We start from the raw sequence: 13,465 nt of genomic DNA, 5'->3' as shown, positions 1-13,465 counted from the left end.
AACTCCAACTGCTATGCCAATCAACCATTGCAGGAGATTTGTCTTCACTCTGTAGTGCTAGAGCGACATCTAGGGGCAGTTTGACTGCACTGCGACTGCAACATGTGCATATCAATCTGTGGGGTGATTTTGTGAAATGGACTTTGTACTTTGTATTTTGTAAAATGAGGGATTGAATAAAACAACAGCAAAATAAGAGTTTAATAAGATCTAAAAAAAACCATAATTTATAGTGATAACAAACAAGAGGAGGAATAGAAAGCATGTTGACATATGCAAGGAACAAGCTGATGTAGTGGAAGACATCAGTGGAGAGTGGAGTTTACATTTTTTGTTCCATGATTTAGTATAGCAAAGAGGTAAGACAAGACATACACATTGCTACTTCCTATTCTTTTTGTGACCGGAAGTAATGAATCTATGTTTTATTTTATGCTACTGAATATTCTTTTTTTTCTGCTGATGTTTTTTTATTTTACCTTTAAAAAACGTTCAAACTAAACTAGAATGTTGAATTTAAGCTGTATCTATTAACCTGCACCAAGGACATTATATTACATTAGATATGTTTGCACTGATAAAGAGCGGATCCAGGATTTTTCTTTCACTTTTTCTTCCATTGGGAGATAGTTTTTCTTTTGTCCTCTCAAATCTCATGTAAAATGTCTAATCCAGTAGCAATTAAAGTTTAAGGAATCTCCTTAATTTGTAGTAAAAGTTTGCATAATTCTTCCAACTACATAATAAACATCAAATTACAGTTTTATTTTATTTTGCATTTCAAAGTATATACAGTTTTATCAATATAATGCCAAACAAAACAAAACAAAGTTACAACAGCCTCCAGAGAAAAGTGTTTCGTACAGATTTGAGAAATGAGAGCAACCATTTGAGACCAGTCAGTACTTTGTAGGAAGGAGGAATAACAAAAATGGTATCTGTACTTTTTTCTTCAATATTAAATTAAATTAATCACATGAAAACAATCGGCTGAGAAAAATAGTTGAGTTTTGAAATATACCGTTATTTAAATAATGAGGGCTACGGTAATTTAATTTATATTCAACATTGCACATTAAATAGGAATTCTCCAATACTTGAATGTCCTGCGCTTTGAGTGGTCATCAAGACTAGAAAAAAAGCTATAATACTAACCATTTAGCATTTACTGCACCATTGAAAACTTTAAACTGAAAATGCAGAAAATAAATTAATGTGCAACGAGTTTTCAAATTTAATACATTTGTTCCCCAGGTTTTGCTACAAATCATTTCTGAAGGACAAAGCAAATTAAAGAGTAAAATACAAATGAGGTTATTGATAGCTTAGCAGGAGTAACATTTCTACTGACAACATTAAATAAAAAATCCTATTTAAAAGGGGGAAAGGAAAGGGATTTTAAAGTGCTGTAGAAACAATTCTATACCCTGAAAATAATAAAATAAATAAAAAGATGTCAGTGTAACATTCAAACAGACCTTATACAAACTCTCTACTGCTTTAAGTTTAACTGCTTACATTGCTGGGAAGTGTATCCTTCAACGACTCACCACATACACATCATAAAAGTCTTTTTTGGGAACATAGCTATTATAAGTTGAATAACACACTGTGAAATGACACTACTTATGAATAGTTCCCTGGTCCAGTTCCCTTCAGCCACAGCCTAGTAGCCACTGGTCATTTCTGGCTGGTGCGTAGACAATCAGTCACAAATGTGAATGAAAATTTCAGTGACACAGAGTCCCAGCATTAGATTCTGAGATGACGTCTTTGCTCCGTAAACTTCTTCATCCTTCAATCGAAGACCCAAACAAACTCAAAATGGTCATTTCTCTAATACTTGCAGGTTTTTTGACTCCCTGGAGAAAATCAAAAAGAAGGAAGATACAAGAGAGTCAGTGTTCAGTGGTGACAAGATGGTAGTGATAAAAATGTGACACATGTACAGTCCAAGTAGTATTATTGAAGTACTTGAAGTATAATATACATCCACTTACTCCTCATTTTCTTTTTTTTCCCGATCTTGTCATAGAAACCAGAAAAGAAACGGTTATGAGTTGTTGCATATAATTATACAGCTGCAGTGGAAAACATAGAAGTGTCCCTCACCTGTTTGTCTTTTCTTGTGTCGACACCACAGTGCAGCTCCTACCGACAGTGAGAGTAACACTGCACAGACAGCAACTACTATTATGATAGGATTGTGAGAGTTAGGCTCAACCTCTGGTTTACCTTTGGATGAGAACAAACATAAGTTAGATGGGACAGTTTGAAGAATTATACTTCACTGATTTTCAGAAGAAAAATTGTTAGTTCTTTTCCCTCTATTTTTTTCTTTCCATCTTTATATACAGTTTATGGGAGCCCATAAACTGTTTATAAAGATGGCCGACGCATCTCCACGTCCCCCTCTATCTAGACATAAAGCCCAATTATCCCAGAGACGAGCGCTGCCATCTTGCCCATTTGGAGCCAGAGACTGTACAGTAGCAATCAGAGATGTAACCACAGCATCGAGGTCCTGTCGCTACACATGCTCTACCAATCATGAGTTAAACTCAGTTGTCAATCCTGATGTTTTAGATCATTCTCATAGCATCCAATAATTAATTGAAGCTAAACTTAATGGAAAATGGAAATCTGGACATGCATCTATGTTTTAACAACTAACTAAAATTAACATCTTTATAAAAAAATAGTTTGACATGTACTTCGACTTTTTGTTTGGTCCATGTCCTATCCACTAACATGGAGAATGTGTAGTTTATGACCGAAATTGTGATCAGTTACCAGGTTGTGAACAAGAAGCTTTGGCCTCACTGTTAGGGAGCTGTCATGTTGTCCATCTTTACATACAGACAAGTGAATCCGCAGCCCTAAACCAGTTTGTCACTACTGAAGATGTAAACAACAAATATTACTGAATCCATTAAAGGGGTAAATGACCCTCAAAATTTGTTCCGTTAAACCCTAGTAAGCTTTTACAGCAGCAGGTCTGGACAAGGCCGGAATCTTTAAATGTCCATTACTAAAATGTAAGTGTTATGCTGCAGCATTTTTAGTTGTGCTTGGGATTACATTTGTCCAATACTTTAGAAGTTTTACGAGTGTATATAGGCAACTGGAGCTTTCACCTACGTCTTCAGCAGAACTGAAGAAAGCTTGAATGAGGTGAAAACGTCTTAAAGAAACACAAGTGTCTTCAAGAAACGAGTCAGATGAAAAGAAATCAGGGAAACAATGCCAAGCGTGGCCATGATGTTATGACTGTACATTTATGATAGAGATCTTAGTTGAGTGTGTAAGCTATGTAGATGATTCTGATAAACCAAATATTGAACAAAATATCTGTGATGATTCCCAGCCATCCAGGTCATGGTATTTTCAGTCCTTGTATAAGTGTACAAAGGAAACTAAACTTGCTTGTGTTTCTTTAAGTCTAGTTTGTGTTTCTTGAAGCTATTTTCACCTCTCGTCCAAAAGGCCTGAGCTCTGCTGAAGCAGAAGGTGAAACGTCATCAAGAGGACAGTGGCAGAAAGTATAAAACAGACTCTGGTGAAGAAACCATCAGGGCTCATCCTGTCGGTACTCACGATCACACACTGGGAACCAGTCAGAGGTAACGTTGCCCACAGAGCAGCTGAGATTCCTGATCTCTCTGTGGGAGCAGTTGAAGTACACAGTGCTGGTGCTGCTGACCAACATCGTGCTTGGACTGGGCACCTGAGTGTTGTTTACAACGTTCAACAGCTGACTGTGGTTATTTCTAGACCCATGTATTTTCCACGTCACGTTGTTGCCTGGGTACCCGCCGTAGAAAGCACATGTCACCGAACAACCGGCAGCATCACAGGACTGTGTCACATTGGGTTTGCTGTAGGAGGCTAGAGGAAACGGACGCAAAGAGAAAGTGATCACTGATGGTCGTCTCTTTCCATTTCTGAAACTACTGCCACTATGCACCTTGCACGCTCTCAATGATCATCAGCAACAACAATATTGAGACAGTGATGGAAAGGTACAGGGACATTATTCATTTGTAAGAATTTTACTTTATGAATTTAAAGTGTAATGACAATGTGGCTTACATATACATTAACTTCGTAAGATAGATATGGATAATACACAGACGGGTGGAAGGGGATCTGATGTCATCCGTGTACAGTAAACTAAAAATACAACCTGTAAATAAAAGCAAACACTGGAAGAACAAAATTAAATCAAGATTTAACACGTGGTGTAAATAATGTCCTGTTGACTCAGCAGACTTTGTCATGTGTCATCATTGTCACTGTTGTAAACGCAGCAGTGCAAACTTCTGTGATTGGAAGCTTTACAACTACACCTCACTTCTGATGTCAGAAACTAGTGAGAAAGCGTCTAATCTAAGTGCTTTTTCATCATTGTGTTGTAAGGTGTCAGAGATCAAAAGCCATAAGAGCCTAAACTATATAATTAAATGTTAAATGTAACACACTCATACCTGTGACATTGAGTTGGATGGAACTAGCCTTGATGACCTGATCATTATTGTACTGAATGAGGCATGTATACATCCCAGTGTGCGAGATGTTCAACCTGTACATGTGCACATGTGTCCTTTTGCGATCCAGTCTTGTGTTCTGCCATTTGTGCAAATCCATGTCTCTTTCTCCATAGTAGCCGTTCACGAACTCTTCATGACGTTGAACATAGAATAAACTAATTGTCCTTTTATCATCAACGGGGCATTGAAAGGTCACATTTCCACCAACCTCCCCACTGAGTTGAATGGTTTTATCACTCTCTGAAAAAAAAAAAGATCGGCACAAAAAAACGGTCAGAGCATACTGGGAAACAGAATGAAATAGAGAAATGAATAGTGCTGGTGCACGAAGAGAGAGAATTTTAGACTACTGAGAATCACAGAGAAATTGTTTTTCACGAGAGGTCTACTTCAAGGTATGAACATCCACAGCTCGGGCTGTGAAGGTCAAGGGGGTTTCCTTAACACTTTTTGAGAGCTCCTGTTTATGAGCTCTTGTGTCAGACTAATCTCAGTTCCTCTTTAGTCTTGCTGCCCTTTTCTTTCTGTGTAGAATGCATCACTATCAACCTCCCTTTTTCATGTTCCATGTTACGCATGGAAAGATGTTTTCCTTTTCATTTCCTCACCTTTGACGTCAGTGTTTAGACAATCCACCAACACCGGAGAACAGTGTTTTTTCTCAAGCTAGATAGATAACAGGAATTGTAGACAACTTGTTTTATCTCAGCTTTCTTTTAGACTGAAATAAGTTTGAAGAGGGCAGTGAGACTGTGACAGCTAAAAACTGGAAACATGAGGAAACAGCTAGCCTGGTGAGCAGCAGCACCTCATAATACTCACAATTATGATACATTTGTCAATTATTTATCCATGTGCTTCCAGGCATATTACATATCTGTAATCTATTTATCAACGACTGATCTAGTGCATTTTCTAAATCAGGTGCCATAAAGGGGCCAAAATTTACACAGAGGGGACAATTATATGTCGCATAATTTTTGATTCAGTAAAGTGCACAATTGAGTCGTTCCTTGTTTACTGCTAGCTTCATAGCTTCGAGGAAGACACACATCAGTGAATATATTTTGAAAATTGTTCCTTTTTCTAACACATTGTGGACTTCAAAAAGCTGACACAAATTCAGAACAAATTGTTATAAGTTATAATCATGACACTATGAGAATTGTTCTAGAAAGCAGTCCTGATATATGTGGGGGTAAGAGCTCATTTTCTTTTTGTAATTATCTTTTTCTTATTTTCATGATTAGAGAGCCATGTTAGATCACCTATATGTTTTTTGTATGTTTTTGTGTGTGGCTGTGGTCACCCTGGTGCCGTTTTTCTACTCAAGTTGACAAATATCTACTTTTTTTTTTTTTTTTTTTATTCTTTGGAAGCCATTTTTATGTTATGCTAAAAAAAGATATTGAAAGGACAGAGCTACTTCAGGGGCCCGCCCACCCATGGATCAGACCATGATTTCTATGGTTTCCTTGTAAAACAGAAATATAGACATGTTGCTGCTACTCTGATTCATATGATATGATAAGTGCTCACCTGTGAGAGAAAAGGTCACAGTCAAAGCCAGAGCCAGCAGCAGGAGGGAAGGCCCTCGGTTTCTTGGAAGACAAAGGAAACGTAAACACGGTTACCCTGGTAACACTGGGACATGACAGAAACACATTGAGGTACAGACGATAAACTGCATGTGACAGCACAAGCTACATGTTTTGGCTCTGTGCCCAGAGATAATAGTTCTCCAGTGATTCATTCCTGAATCTGACCAGACCTCTGTCACCAGCTCAAGATCATTCTTTTTAAAGGTGGCGCTTCTTCAGGGACATAAACTTACATGAACATAGTTTCACTTACAATCAGTTCAGACTCGTAAATACTGAATGGATCTAAATAAAAAATTGGGGGGGGGGGGGGGGGGGGGCTGTGTTTATAGACCCTATCATGAATGATAGATTACTTTATTGCCATGCCCATATCACTGATTTTTCTTGTAATGGAAATATAAAAGAATTTTTGAACACAAGGGTTGGACACAAGGTCGTGTGGTTGAGACCACATATTTCTTTGATGCTTATTTAGCTGGTTCTCACAGGGTGAAAACATTGCCAGATCCTGACATAGTGAGTCACACCATTGCAATGACTTCTACTGACAATTCTAATAAGACATATGACGTAATGAAAAACCGCATGGTTACTTACGAAAGAGAACATTTGGTGCTACTGGGTGCCTGTTGAAAAGACAAAGAAGTTAATGGTTTCATTTAAGTCAAAATCCTATAAATCGACCAAAAAGAAACTATATCTTTAACCATAGTCTCATTTCTCTCCCAACCATCACCACAGCTACTTATTCTTTTTTTATATTTACATACCATGGGAATTGTAAATGAAAGTGTTTGTGTAATCTTTAACAAGCACTGGCTCTCCACAGTACGTCCTGGGTGTTATAGGTTCCATGTCCTGACAGAACACTCCCAAAACGTACAAAACATTTATGGAAAGTCCCTCTGCCAGTTTCTGGTAACATGCACAGATACTGGGAAATCCACTGTCTTAGAGTGTACCTTCCAGACTTCTATGATTTTGCACCAGGGGCTGAAAATGTCAGTTAGTTTCTGCAAGTATTTGTATTTATGTTAGTCTGTAAAAACCACATGTACCACAAGGAGAGACATCATAGGGTTGATTTGCTTGTTTTAAATTGACTATTATATCTAAAACGGTTCATGGTTTTTTGCTCACTGCTGAACGTGACCAACAAGGAAATCCCACAGGGAATTCCCAGGGGCCATCATTAACATCATTAGCACAATGTATCATATCTTCTAAAGTAATATACTCTGAACTCAACTATTATGATACATATATACAAATGCCCCTTATTGTCATTATTTTCATTTTAACAACCAGTCTGACACTCCCGGGTTTATGTCTCTCCTTCACCCCCCTCTCCTTTCTCTTTATTTCTGGAAATGTTTGCTCTCGTTTATCATTAAGTCAACAGTTGCAGCAGTGATCATGAGACAGTCAATGAGATAAGGAGAGTCCTTTATGATGTAATGTGATTTGTTAAGTGAAATAACTATAGTAAATAATACTACTATCTCAAGGCAACAAGTACATACCTATTATTATGATTTTGTTGCTGTTGAACTGAGCTTTAAAACCAGATACCACAACTACATTTTTAATTCACACTCAACCCACATGAGCTTCAGGTCTTTTTTATGTGGTGGCATTTCATGTGGGTAAAATCTTATGGGTGAAACTGTTTGAACTGAAGAGGAGACAGACGTCGGTTGAGCTGCTGTTGCTACACAGCTCAAGATTTACTCATCACGTGTTGTCTTTCTATTTCCTTTCTCATATTGAGTGATGTCAGAGCCAAAAAATGATTTACCACAATGGTGAGATTACGATTACAGTTAGATATATCTGAGATATCTTGAAATATATGTTTCCTTACATCTAACCACATGTTCTCTTGTACACCAGAGAGCGCATATTGGCTCAGATTATTTGTACATTTGATAAACCAGATAATCTTTTAGTGATCAAGGGGATTTCCTCATATTTGCAAGGGTATTAGTTTACTAAAACTTGTTTAATTGTTCTGCTTAAGGATATAATCTAGCAATAGGAACAAAGGAACACTTGTGAAGCACTTGAAACCGCACTGTCTAGGAATTTATTCAATTTGTTTACACACACTCACACACACTCACACACAAACACACACACACACACACACACACACACACACACACACACACACACACACACACACACACACACACATACACACTCATGGGCCATTGCTCAATGGAGCAAGAGAGATTCTCTGTCAGATCAGTATGGCTTTGTCAACTAAAGGATAGCCTTAATCATGGAAATACAAGTAACTGTTCAGACAAATAACACAAGAGAAAAGAAAGTCAAACTCTCCTACCATGCGTGCTGCTTTGCCGGCTTCCTGAATGCGAATGAAAATAAAAAGAACACTTCCTCAAGCTTGTACGTGTAGGCTAGGGCGGGGCATCGCACACGCGTCATAGGCACAGTTAGTTTTTTTTTATCAGGGCTTAATAACCTGAGCATTGTCACAGTGTATGTAACTTATTTTGCTGAGATCAAACTTGTTGACCTGTGTACTCCACAGAATTATGTGGTTTTGTTAGTGTGTCTGTCTGTCTCTTTCTGTCTGCGGGCATGTGTGTGTATGTGTGTGAAAGATTTGCATTTGTGTCTTCACTATGGGTGATCTCACACACAATATGAAACCCCTGTGTCAACTCAGACTCATCAGCACATACGCAACTGGAAGTGATCCCATTCATTTACCATGACAGAAACGATACAGTCGCATCCCTATTTCTATTTGTATAGATCCTATATTCTGCTGTATGTTGTTGTTTTGAAATCATGTATTTACATTTGTATGACTCACTAAGACAGTTCAGAGTTAACCATAGTTTAATGACCCCATCACATATATAAGCCACAAGACAGGACACACCCTCTTGCTATGAGTAAAATGTTCATCACTAGTTCAAATTTGGCCTTTAGATATGACAAGTCTTTTACTAAAAGCTTACAACTGTCACAAACAGATGAGCAAATCCGTTTGATCATTTTTAAAAGTTGCTTTAAATAAAGCAGAGCAGGGAAAAGAGGAACTAGTGAATTTCCTTCTCGGAAAATAAACCTTTCAAAGACTGGTTATGCAATCAGTAAAGTGATACATGATATTTCGTTGTAGGTTCTTAAATGGCCTGTGAATGTCATCACTAGGAGCAACCTTAGGTGGTAGATTGCAGAACTGGGAGGTATCATTTAAGACTGCATGAAAATGTGAGATCACACAACATGCAGTTTAACCATCAGCACCATATCAATGACCATGTCGAGACCTGGTATTAACATTCGATCACAAATGGTCAGCGCTAGGTTTCGGTGTGAACGCATCCAAACGCCTCCTGAGATCCTATCACTCAGACTATATTGCGTGAATGCCAATGGAACCCGAGCCACATATGAAGGACCTCCTATGCTCCTATACTCAGCTATCGTCCTCTGTCCCACTGCACTATGAATCAAACCCATTTTTACAGTTTGCATTTTATATATGGGTATAAGAGCTATACAGAATCTCTAGTCTAATGCATTGAGATTTGATTTGTAATTTCATGTTTGCTTTGGCATTAATAAAGTCTTACACCATGAACTGAAGTGTGTCCTTTGGATGATTCACAGTCCATGTGAGGCACTAGTAGCCTAGGGAGATTCTCATTTCAGGCCATGACTCCTCCTTAAGTTTTTTTTTTCCAACTGTCACTGTACTCTCTCTTTTCCACTGAAGTCAAGAAAAGGTGTTGTGACCATGCAGAAGTAGCCTGGATGGTTCAGTATTGCACAACCAGCTGGTTAAAAAGAAAGGGAACAGCCTGGATGGATCAACCTCAGCCTCTGACACGAACAAAGACATGAATAAATCTCTACTGCATGTGACTGTTGTGTGAGGTTATGACGAGCATGAATCAAATACTTTGGCTTTGTGGGGGAAGTGCTTACTACTGGCAGCAACAGAATTGAAGGAAAGTTGTGTAATTAAGGATTTCCAGCGAGTTTCGATGGGTGTCCCTGATAAATTTGAGAAAACTGCCCAGAAAGTAAAGCTTTCTCGTCATGTGACTTTGTCTCATTCATTCATATTGAAATTTAGACTGTCACAGCTCTTTCTATTATACCAGTGTAGCTGATGTGCTTCCGAATTATTAGATTGCAAATGTTACCAGTAATAATATTTATGTGCAATTAAAGTTAAATAGCTTGGTCCCGTTATGTGATGAAGGGAAAGCTTTATTCTTCTAAAGGGGGGATTTACTTCAACCTAAAGGGAGTTGTGTACCTCACCAGAATAGGCTACAGAGAGGTTGTGTGAGTGTGTGTGTGAGAGGCCAGAGTTTTCGACCTAGAAACATTTTTAAGATCCAGAAAAACTACACAAGGAATTAAAACTGAACAGCTTGCATATTTTCCTCAAAACATATTTTTCAGTGTTATGTAAAATTACAGGCTGACCTACACACAGCCATCTGGGCAGTATGTGGGAGGAGAGGCTATGAAACCATATTTCCAGTAACAATGTCTAAAACAGTTCATAAACAAATCAGTTCTCATCATTCGGAGGGATTAGGAAATTCAAGAATCTAATTTTAACGCCTTCCAGCCAGGTGTCTTCTTTAACTTCTTGTCTGAATTGTGCTGCCCTATTGACCCTTGGGTTAGAGGACTATGTGAGGTCCTGTATCCTTCTGCACGTCTGCAGCTGCTGTCTGTCACAATGCTATTCACACTCGAGGACCTGGATTGAGTTGCCAATATAATAAGTTTGAGTGTGTGTTTTGCCCCAGAAATGGGCTTGTAACCAACTGAAAGTTCAAGAGTTATGAGGAGAAATAAAGCAAATGGCAAAGTGGCAGTTTGGAGAAATAGACTCCAGAAAGTATTCAGACCCATTCACTTTTTACAAAGTTTGTTGAGTTGTAGATTTTGTCTAAAGAGGATACAATTGTTATTTTGATCCACCTATCTGGTCTATGCCGAATAAATGTTTTTAAAAATGTTATAAATGGTGGTGCTGCATGAAGCTATGCAGCTGTGAAGAGATCCTAATAGGAACTGGATTAAGGGTCTGAATATATATTTGTCATTACGAGGTGTCAGATTTTTAGATTTTTAGGTCGGGATAAATGTGGACACATTATTTTCACTGTGTGAACGAGAATAAGTCACAGGGCCCCATATGAAGGACAACCTCCTCAGCCTTCGCCCTCTGACCCACTTCAGTTTCACAATGAACCACACACATTATGATGTTTCTCGGTAACCATACATTGACTGTCACATTTCGAGAAATGGAACTCAATATACGCATGAAGTGAATCACTGCTTCAGTGGTTTTTCAAAGCTTTGAAATAGAATAAGCACGATTTTGTAAACAGGGCCTGGTTAGTCAAAACACTACACACAATTAGCACAACCACAAACCCAACTAGCAGAACACCTCAGATATTTGCAAAATTAAACACTCATTTACCGAAACCATATTTTGTTAACGAACATGTGTGTTTCATATGACCTAATTCTGTTTGAACCAGTAACACACTGCGGTTGCTAACCTAAAACACTTTCAGCAATTCTTCTTCTCAGTGATTAGAGTGCTGTAAGTGAAGAACACAGAGAAAGTGCAAATAAACAATAAATTCACCAAACACTACACAAGAACAATGTCTCAGCAAATATCAGACAAACAGACGATTCTGCATCCAGTACAGGTTTCAATGACAGATTTCATTGTATATCTGCTAAGATCTGGCTGAACTCTAAGTCCAGCCTCCCTCAGCGTCCATCCGTGGTTCAGGACGTGGTCAACTGTTGCGCAAATTTCATTTGATAAATTTTGTCCTCTTTTTCTTTGAGCACGTTCTCCTGCTTCCGGTCTCCCTCTTCCTCTTCCTCTACCTCCACTTCGGCCTCTACCTCTGGCATGGCCTCTGCCTCTTCCTCCTTCTCCTCCTCCTCCGTGGATTCCCCCTCTCACCCTCACTCTTCGTCTTCTTCTGACTCCTTCCATTTTGGTTGAAGACAGGTGAACTCACCTGCTGCATTGTTATAGTGCTGATTGGTGTGTCTACAATTAAGCAGTCATGTGTTTGCGCACCCGATGGCTCTGTTGAACCAATGGGCTCATGGGGGGGGGGCATTTGACAGTCAGTGCTTTAGAAATTGCAAGGAAGTGATGTCTTGATATACTTCTGTGACTAATGTAAACAACATGTATACATGTTATTGTTGTGCATTTGATAATAAACACTTGAAACTTGAAGTGTGTTTAGTGTTTTTCAAAGCACTGTATTTGTTTTGCAAAAATTGTGAGTCTGACCTTGTGCTTATAGAGGTGCAAATCTGGGCCCATGTTAATCTGGGCCCATGTTTTGCTCCTTGAGTGTCAGGTTTTGATAATTGTGTAATATTTTGATTTGAGTGTTTACGCAATAGGAAAAGGTGCAGGTTGCTCCTCTGGCCTCTGAAAGGCTCTGCGTTGAGTAAATGGCGTAGATGGCTAAATCTGCCGTGTCACGTGGTACAAGAAAACGGCGTAACTGCCTGGCAACCACGCCAGCATAGTACACACGGCCACTAGCAACAGGCTGCTGCAGATCCTCTCTATGGAGTAAGTCTCCAGAAGCTGCGCTGCAAGAGACACTTGACACGAACACTTGCCGTAAAACGGTAAGAAGCCAAAGTTGACATTGCTACGCTAGCATGCTAAAGGCGAGCCTGCTAGCTTAAATGCCAGTGCTTAACTCACGGAGGCGGTTAGCTAGCATTAGCTTGCTAGCTGCCCTGAGCTGTAGCCGTCGCTAAGGTGAGCTGTGATGCTGCGGCTGCTCCCTAAGTTTGCTAACAGTTGAGTCCCGTCAACGCAAGAGAGGCGGTTCAATCAAAGGAGAGTGATGAGACAGCAGCGGAGAGTTTAGCAACGACACGAGCACTGATAGCACCGTTCTGTTCATTTCAAAGACGTCAGACTCCACTTACTTGAAAGCTATTCGAGTTTGACCAAAGCTCGTCTGTTTCCTCGTTCCTGGCTCGACGCAGTGCGAAGCTGTAAAGCCACGATGGTGCTCTAGGTTATCAGGCTCAAACTGGGATCCGAAATCAGCATTAACTGGCCAAGTTCTAAGATGCTTGAACATTCAAAAGTCCTAAACTGTAGAGACAGCCAAGTGAGATGATCTGTATTTGTTATACACTACAGCTGCTCTAAGCTCCCACACAGTGTTGCATGTTTTTCTTCTGTTTTCCTCCATATATTTATTGTTTATTACTAACTCTATGGTGTTATTT

At 39.1% G+C, this 13,465-nt stretch overlaps 1 protein-coding gene across 1 annotated transcript; it reads right to left on the bottom strand.

Moving 5' to 3' along the window:
* Nucleotides 1–800: 800 nt before the first annotated feature.
* On the bottom strand, nucleotides 801–8,520 carry LOC133003942 (uncharacterized). The gene is made up of 8 exons (XM_061073774.1): nucleotides 8,502–8,520; nucleotides 6,752–6,780; nucleotides 6,090–6,151; nucleotides 4,488–4,790; nucleotides 3,598–3,888; nucleotides 2,113–2,235; nucleotides 2,001–2,025; nucleotides 801–1,862 (listed from the first exon to the last, which is right to left on the bottom strand). The coding sequence occupies exons 1-8, from the start codon at nucleotides 8,502–8,504 to the stop codon at nucleotides 1,829–1,831; spliced, it is 870 nt and encodes a 289-aa protein (XP_060929757.1). The 5' UTR covers nucleotides 8,505–8,520; the 3' UTR covers nucleotides 801–1,828.
* Between the last annotated feature and the right edge of the window lie 4,945 nt (nucleotides 8,521–13,465).

The sequence above is a fragment of the Limanda limanda genome, chromosome 6 (assembly GCF_963576545.1).
Source record: "Limanda limanda chromosome 6, fLimLim1.1, whole genome shotgun sequence".
Lineage (NCBI taxonomy): Eukaryota > Metazoa > Chordata > Actinopteri > Pleuronectiformes > Pleuronectidae > Limanda > Limanda limanda.
This window is presented reverse-complemented; position numbering and strand designations above follow the sequence as displayed.

Excerpts from the sequence above, each read along its gene's own strand:
- LOC133003942 (XM_061073774.1), bottom strand. Across the intron at positions 3,889-4,487 it reads CATCCAACTCAATGTCACAG|CCTCCTACAGCAAACCCAAT; the intron begins GTATGAGTGTGT and ends CGTTTCCTCTAG. Across the intron at positions 2,236-3,597 it reads CTGGTTCCCAGTGTGTGATC|GTAAACCAGAGGTTGAGCCT; the intron begins GTGAGTACCGAC and ends TCTCATCCAAAG.